The sequence below is a fragment of the Mandrillus leucophaeus genome, unplaced genomic scaffold (assembly GCF_000951045.1).
Source record: "Mandrillus leucophaeus isolate KB7577 unplaced genomic scaffold, Mleu.le_1.0 Scaffold1, whole genome shotgun sequence".
Taxonomy (NCBI): Eukaryota; Metazoa; Chordata; class Mammalia; order Primates; family Cercopithecidae; genus Mandrillus; species Mandrillus leucophaeus.
This window is the reverse complement of record NW_012098097.1, coordinates 8,846,029-8,853,382: the sequence shown is the minus strand read 5'-3', so window position 1 is coordinate 8,853,382 and position 7,354 is coordinate 8,846,029. Positions and strand designations below refer to the sequence as shown.

The 7,354-nt window shown below is 58.1% G+C and overlaps 1 protein-coding gene across 1 annotated transcript in view; it reads right to left on the bottom strand.

Annotated features, from left to right (window-relative positions):
• The window catches only part of ITGB4 (integrin, beta 4), a 43,773-nt gene extending 36,419 nt beyond the window's left edge, over positions 1–7,354 (bottom strand). Inside the window, exons 1-6 of the mRNA XM_011965406.1 lie at positions 7,298–7,354; positions 4,074–4,162; positions 1,561–1,643; positions 1,333–1,434; positions 984–1,188; positions 365–461 (exon numbers count right to left, since the gene is read on the bottom strand). Coding sequence (XP_011820796.1) covers positions 365–461; positions 984–1,188; positions 1,333–1,434; positions 1,561–1,643; positions 4,074–4,152 — 566 coding nt within the window. The 5' untranslated portion in view covers positions 4,153–4,162; positions 7,298–7,354. The remainder of the gene's footprint in view (positions 1–364; positions 462–983; positions 1,189–1,332; positions 1,435–1,560; positions 1,644–4,073; positions 4,163–7,297) is intronic.

Genomic DNA, 7,354 nt, shown 5'->3' with positions numbered 1-7,354 from the left:
GGCTAATTTTTTGGTATTTTTAGTAGAGACGGGGTTTCACCATGTTGGCTAGGATGGTCTCGATCTGACCTCATGATCCGCCCGCCTTGGCCTCCCAAAATGCTGGGATTACAGGCGTGAGCCACCGTGCCCAGCCGATTTTTGTTTTTTTTTTAATAGAGACAGGGTTTTGCCATGTTGCCCAGGCTGGTCTTGAACTTCTGACCTCAGCTGATCTGCCCACCCTGGCCTCCCAAAGTGCTGGGATTACAGGTGTGAGCCACCATGCCAGGCCGTAGAAGAATTTTAAGTTGTGGATGAGAGAGGAGTGGGGATCACATGGCCTGGACCCTTGCCCACCCATGGGGCGGACCCAATCACTTACTTCTCAGGCCTCATGTCTGTCTGCGGGACGCTGACTTTGTCCACAAACTTGCCAAATCCAATAGTGTAGTCACTGGTGAGCTGGCTCAGGACCTGAGCTGGATGTCAACAAGACAGAGAGGGGATAGCTGAGCCCTGATGCCCGGCATAAACATGGGCCCCCCCACCAAAGGCTGGCTCAGAAGGGAGGAAGAGGGAAGTTAACACTTTGCATGCTGGACAAAGGTTCATGCTCACAACATCGTCTGTTTCTATTTACGGATGAGGGAAATGGGCCTGGGGGTCTGGAGTTACACACACGGCAAGGGCAGGGTGGCTGGGAATGCAACCCAGCTCTGAGGAGCAGAGGCTTCCCCACAGCCTCTTGGCAGGGGTACCCTCCTTGTCAGGGCCAGATGGCTCCACTGCCTGCTTGCCCTGGGCCTTCTCAGAAGTCCCCAGTGGTGAATAGGGTCTGGCTGAGATTATTCCCCTGAGAATGGAAGGGAAGGTTTTGGGGGGCTCAAATGTCCTGTGTTTCCTTCTGGGTGGGTACAGCTGTCCTGAGTCCTGGCCTCCCAAGCAGACGCCCACCCTGTCCCCCTCCTGTCCTGCTGTCCTCCACTCTGGCCCTGCTGTACCCAGGTTTTGCCCCATCTTCTTGAGGTTGTCCAGATCATCGGACATGGAGTTGGAGAAGTCCATGAGGATGTACAGGTCCACGGGGCTCTCCCGGGGCTCAAACACCTCCAGCTCAAAGTGCCGCTCCTCACCGGGCCGCAGCCGGACCCGCAGGCCCTGGGGGGACATCTGGCTGCGCCGCAGGGTGGTGTCAATCTGGGTCTCCTGCAGCCAGTGGAAGGGGACAGCTGGCTGGAGGGTCACTCCAGAGGCCCGATGGGGGCCCAGCCCGGCCAAGGGGCACTATACACCCCCATAAATAGCCAGGCTGAGCATGGGGAGCCCCCACCCCAGTCCCGCACCAGGCACCTCTGTAATCTGGAAGCTGCTCTCCATGACCACGATGCTCTCGCGCTGACAGCCTGCGGCCAGCAGCTCTGCCTGGGTGTTGCAGCGCCGGTCCCTGAACATCTGGCCAGAAGGACAGAGGGTCAGTGGGGGCAGCACCCATTCCCTGGCTGCCCCAACCCGAGATTCATTTCCACCAGCTATTCCCGACCCTTGCCCGTTCCACACCGACCCAGGCCAGGTCCTCACCTCGTCCGTGCAGTAGGCGCAGTCCTTATCCACACGGACACACTCCGTGCAGCTCTTCACTGGGGCCTTCTTGCAGCGGTTTGCTGGGGGGCGGAGGTGGGCACATGAATGGGGAGACGCTCAGCAAAGGCAAGCACTTTCCCACCTGCACCCTCACCTGGAGAGGTGGGGATTCCCTCGCTATGTTATTTATGTATTTGTGTATTTATGTATTTATTTATTATTATTTTTTTGAGACGGAGTCTCGCTGTGTCGCCCAGGCTGGAGTGCAGTGGCGCAATCTCGACTCATTGCAAGCTCCACCTCCCGGGTTCATGCCATTCTCCCACCTCAGCCTCTGGAGTAGCTGGGACTACAGGTGCCCACCACCACACCCAGCTAATTTTTTGTATTTTTAGTAGAGTTGGGGTTTCACCGTGTTAGCCAGGATGGTCTCGATCTCCTGACCTTGTGAGCTGCCCGCCTCAGCCTCCCAAAGTGCTGGGATTACAGGCGGGAGCCACTGTGCCTGGCCTTACGTATTTATTTTGGTTTGTTGTTGTTGTATTTTTATTTTATTTTACTTTTTTTTCAGACAGAGTCTTGCTATGTTGCCCAGGCTGGAGTGCAGTGGTGTGATCTCAGCTCACTGCAACCCCCGCCTCCCAGGTTCAAGTGATTCTCCTGCCTCAGCCTCCCAAGTAGCTGGGATAACAGGCCCCCACCACCATGCCTGGCTAATTTTTTTATTTTTAGTAGAGATGGGGTTTCACCATGTTGGCCAGGCTGGTCTCGAACTCCTGACCTCAAATGATCTGCCTGCCTCAGCCTCCCAAAGTGCTGGGATTACAGGTGTGAGCCACTGTGCCCAGTCTGCATTTCAATTTTATTTAGTTTTGAGATACGGTCTTGCTGTGTCGCCCAGGCTGGAGTGCAGTGGCATGACCATAGCTCACTGCAGTCTCGACATCCTGGGCTCAGGCAATCTTCCCACTTCAGTCTCCCAAGTAGCCCAGCTAATTTTTTATATTTTGTAGAGACAGGGGCTCCCTGTGTTGCTCAGGATGGCCTCAAATTCCTGGGTTCAGTCAATCCTCCCACCTTGGCCTCCCAAAGTGCTGGGAATTATAGGTGTGAGCCACTGCACCCAGCCCTTCCCTATTTTACAGAGGCTAGGGTGTGTGGTCTACCCCAGGTAGCACAGCTAAAAACAAGCTGTGGTTTCAAACCTGGGACTTCCCACTCAAGCCAGAAGGACAGAAGGTGGGGACTGAGACAGTGGCACTGGCACATTCAGTGTTGGCACACCGTGGCCAGCCCCTGGCCTGCTGCCTCCTCCGGTCCAGCAGACGTTCCTCAGCCTTCCCCATTACCTTTGATGAGCTGCATCTAGCACTGGGCCCTTTCCAAGTCCCTCCTCCATCACAGCTTGTGCTTTACAGCGAGACCACTGCCACACGGCCTGTCTGTCCTCTGAGGGAACGGTGTCTTGTTTATCGTGGTAGCCCTAGCACCCAGCACACCCGGCACACAGTGGGTCCTCAGTAACGAATGAAGTAAAACTCTAGATTGCCCCATTGACTCTGCTCAGTTAAAAATCACAGTGAGGACCTACTGTGTGCACCCGGTGTACACAGTAAGAGGTCTCCTAGGTTTCAGGCAATGGTGTGCTGGTCAGTGTTTAACAATAGCTCTGGTGGCCGGTGAGGTGGCTCACACCTGTAATCCCAGCACTTTGGGAGGCCGAGGTAGGAAGATTACTGAAGCTCAGGAGTTTGAGACCAGCCTGGGTAACACAGTGAGACTGTCTCTACAAAAAAAAATTGTTTTTAATTAGCCAAGCATGGTGGTGCACACCTGTGGTCCTAGCTACTCGGGAGGCTGAGGTAGGAGGATTGCTTGAGCTTGGGAAGTTGAGGCTGCAGTGAGCCATGATGGCATTACTGCACTCCACCGGGATGACAGAGTGAGAACATGTTTCTACATATACATTGAGTTAAATAAATAATAAATAAATAAATAACAACGGCTCTGGTCTCTGGTACTTGACCTATAGCGTTTGCCAATTTCTGTGGTGTAAACATTTCTGTCGTGGTCTATTTCAAGCCACCAGCAGGACCCCCTCTGACAGACAACATTCAAGTGGTAGGAGCTGGCTCCAGTGATTTGTCCACTAGTGACACTCAGAGAGTAGGTGACACGTCAGCAGTCCCTCTCTTCTCCAAATTCCTATAACCCTCTCGACTCCACCTCTGAGGCCTCAGTGCATCCTCTGGGTGCCTCAGTCCTGGCTGGGCATCTGCTGTCTCCTCTAGACACAGCCTCCTTCCCTCCTATTCTCAGGCCCTGTGGCCAGTGCTCAAGATTCTCTAGGCTGAAGAGCTTGGAGCCTCAAGTTTTCCAGCTCTGAAGGTGGGCAGTGGTCAGTTGCTGAATGGCCAAGAGTGTTTAGGTGAGACCCTGTGAGAACCCGTGCAAGGGCAATGCCTGCCCAAGGTATGCCAGGAAGGGGCTGCAGGGCAACGTGGACTCACCCAGGGTCCCAGAGAGGCTGACGCTGATCAAGGCTGCCAGTAGCAGCCTGGCCCATGGGCTGGGGCGTGGCCCTGCCATCCTCTTCCTCCTGCAGAACAGCAACAATTGACACATGAGGCCTCAACAGCCATGGTCGGTGCCTTCAGCTCCCTCTCACTGCACAGCTGTGGGAACTGAGGCTCTGAGCGCCGGTGATGGGACCAAGGGCGCCCAGCTGCGAGAGGTAGGGCCCTGGGCCTCTGACTCCTGCCTTTTCCACTGCCTTGTTCCGTGCCATCCCTGCAGTGGCCGGATGCCCTGCCCAGGGAGGCCCCCTCCAGCCCTCAAGGACTTTGGTTTGCAAGTTTGTGCCAGCGCTGGGCCTGTCAGCGCTGGGCTCCCTGAGGGCAGATCCGAGTTTATTCTTCTTTGCCTTTTAGCTCCCAGTGGGCCTGGGTCAGGCTTGGCCATGATAGGCCCCAGTGAGGGCTCACCCTGAGAGGCGGCCACGGTTCTGCCTCCTGCTCCTTCTGTCCTGGCCCACTTACCCTTTGGTGAGGGTGGCACAGCTGGGAGGAGAGGGGCCCCTCCCAATATCTGGGGCCTGGGGCTGGGCCACAGCTGCACGCAGTGGCTTACTGCACCGGGTTGGGTGCTGCGGTGACTGCCCGGCCCATCAGGGTGGGGTCTGAATCCTCTGCCCTACCCTGTACCTCTGCCTGCCCCAGAGTTAAGTTTTCGGGGCCCCTGAGCTGTTCACCCTTTCACAAGTTAGCCCAGAGTGAGACACACACACACACACACACACACACACACACACACACACTGTGGCTCGCCCCGAGGCATCCCCGGCGGCTGTGGGTTCAGTATTAAACCATCCCAAGTCCTCAGCAGACTTCAGGGCAGGCCTGGGCATCCCCGAGGCCCTCTAAGAGATGCTCAGCCTGAAGCCTGGACAAGAAAAGAGGCAGGCAGCGGAGCCACCCAGGCCTGCAGGGCCGGGGCAAAGGTGAGCACCTCGCCTCTTTCTCTAGGGCCAGGTCTCCCAGGGGCCCAAGCCTCTGCCCTGCCCACTGGCCCTCCCCATTGAATCCTTTCTCAGCTCGGCTTCTGGGGCACTGGCCGCCCCAGGGTCTGGGGGCTGCAGTCCCCGAGTTGCTGGAGAAGACCTTCTCAGGCCAAGGGCAGGAGGGTGTAGCCTGCCTCTAAGGTGTGCAGCCTGGAGGAGGCCTCAGCAGTGACAACACAGGTAGGGCAGTTGTGGCACAGGGGCCGGGAGGCAGCCCTGAGCCAGCAGGGAAAGGGTGGGGACAGCAGGGTTTCTAGAGGGAAATGACTTCCTTGGGGCCTCGGGGTGTAGGCGCCACACCCACATGCTACACAATACAGGCTGCGGGCTCAGGCCTCCCAGGCATCATTACACAGGCAGGTACAGGCCCGGAGAGCTGAGCCCAGCTCTTCCTCCCACTGCCCCGGCCACAACCCCGCAGGCAGTGCTGATTCCCACACCCTGACCGCCACATGTGCCCAGGGCTTCACGGAGGTGACTGCTCAGCACAGGAGCCTGGTGGGGAGATGCTTACATTCTGCCCGTTTCCCAGATGAGAGACCAGGCACAGAAGGCTGTGGAGCTTCCCCATTCCACGGCCAGCACTGGGAGGGCCAGGATAGGGCCCTGCTCTGCAGGCCCTGCCTTCAACCTCCATGGCAGCCTCCATGCAGAGGCTACAAAATGGCAGTTAGAGGGTTGGCGAGGCACCCAAGAGTGTTTGACTTGACTTAACTTGTTTAGAAAGTTTTAAAAGTAGGAGCCAATGTTAGAAACAACGAGATTTCCCATAAAAGTCAGGAATTCGTGTTTATCGTTAGATGCGTCATGATGGGCTGGGCCCAGCGCTCAGGACACCCACTCTCCAGGCGGCCCGGACCCCACCAGGCTGCCCCAACTGTATGTGCCAGCAGTTCCCTGGAGTGTGTGACTGCCACCCTGAATGCCATCACACTGCAGCACAGGCAGCTTCCCACACACAGGGACACACACACATACAGGCCATGTCCACCCACCCACCGGCTCAGAGCTCCCCTGGCCCCCCATCCCAACCCCTGGGGACCCCTCTGGGCACATCTGCTCCTGCCCACCATCCCCTCCCACTGTCACATCTCCTTCCCTCAGGGACCCAGGCCAGTCCCTCGCCCCCCAGAGGCAGCTGGCCAGAAGTCTGGGGACCCTAGGCCCTTGGCTGCTGTGTCATCCCCAAGAAATCAGGGTCGAGTAGACAGACATACCTCCCCTGCTGTCCCTCCTGCTGTCCTTCCCTCGGTCCCCAGGATGGAGACTCCAAGCCTTCACTGCCAGCTCTGTTGGAGACAGCAACAACCATGCCACCTGTGCCTGGTCCTTGTCCTCAGGGTGTGGCAAGGCCATGGGGTGGAGGAGGAGCCCTGTCCTTGCCCCTGGGAGTCACCAGGAGCCCCAGAGCCCCAATCCCAGCCAGAGGGCCACCCCAGAGGCCGAGCCGTGGGAAAGAGGGCCGATGCTGCAGGAGGTGGCAGTGTTGGGCACAGCCCCAGGGCTGGTGGGTGAGGCCAGTAGAGCTTCCTGAAGGAAGGCGCCTAGGGCTGACTTTGGGAGGAAGGCAGGCCTGTGCCTGGCCAAGAGAAAAGGAAAATCAGGGACTCCCCAGCCCCAGATGGACTGTGGCACCGCACAGAGCAGGCCCTGCCTGGAGCCGGGAGGGCATCTGCCTCTCAGGGTGGCTTTTAAAAGTAGCAGTCAATGTTAGAAACAACGAAACTTCACATAAAAGTCAGGAATGTGGGTTTATCATTAGATGCGCCATGATGGGCTGGGCCCATCGCTCAGGGTAGCTTCTCCTCCAACTTCTTTGCAAACCCCAGAGGCACCCAGCCCCAGAGGCCTGCCAGCCACTGACCTCTGCCCACTTCTCCCGCAGGCGCACCCAAGGCGCTCCTCTGGCCTGGAGGTCTGATGGGCACCACCCTTCTCTAGCTGCCCTGCCCCGCAGCTCCCAGTTGCCCCCAGCACACTCCAGGGAGGCTGGACCCCTGTCCTGGGCAGCGTGGACGAAGGGACCCGGGCCTGCCAGCCTTCAGGGAGGGGAAGGGGAGATAAAAGCCACCGGCCCTGTCCGACTAGCTCCCCTGCGCGGCTGCCCAGCAGGCGCGGACACTCACCCTCTCCCGGTCAGCCTCGGCTGCTGTCGTGCGTCCGTCCTGGACCTACCTCGGAGCGGACTCACTCCCTCTGCGCCTGGGCTGCCGCTAGGAGATGGGGCTTCAG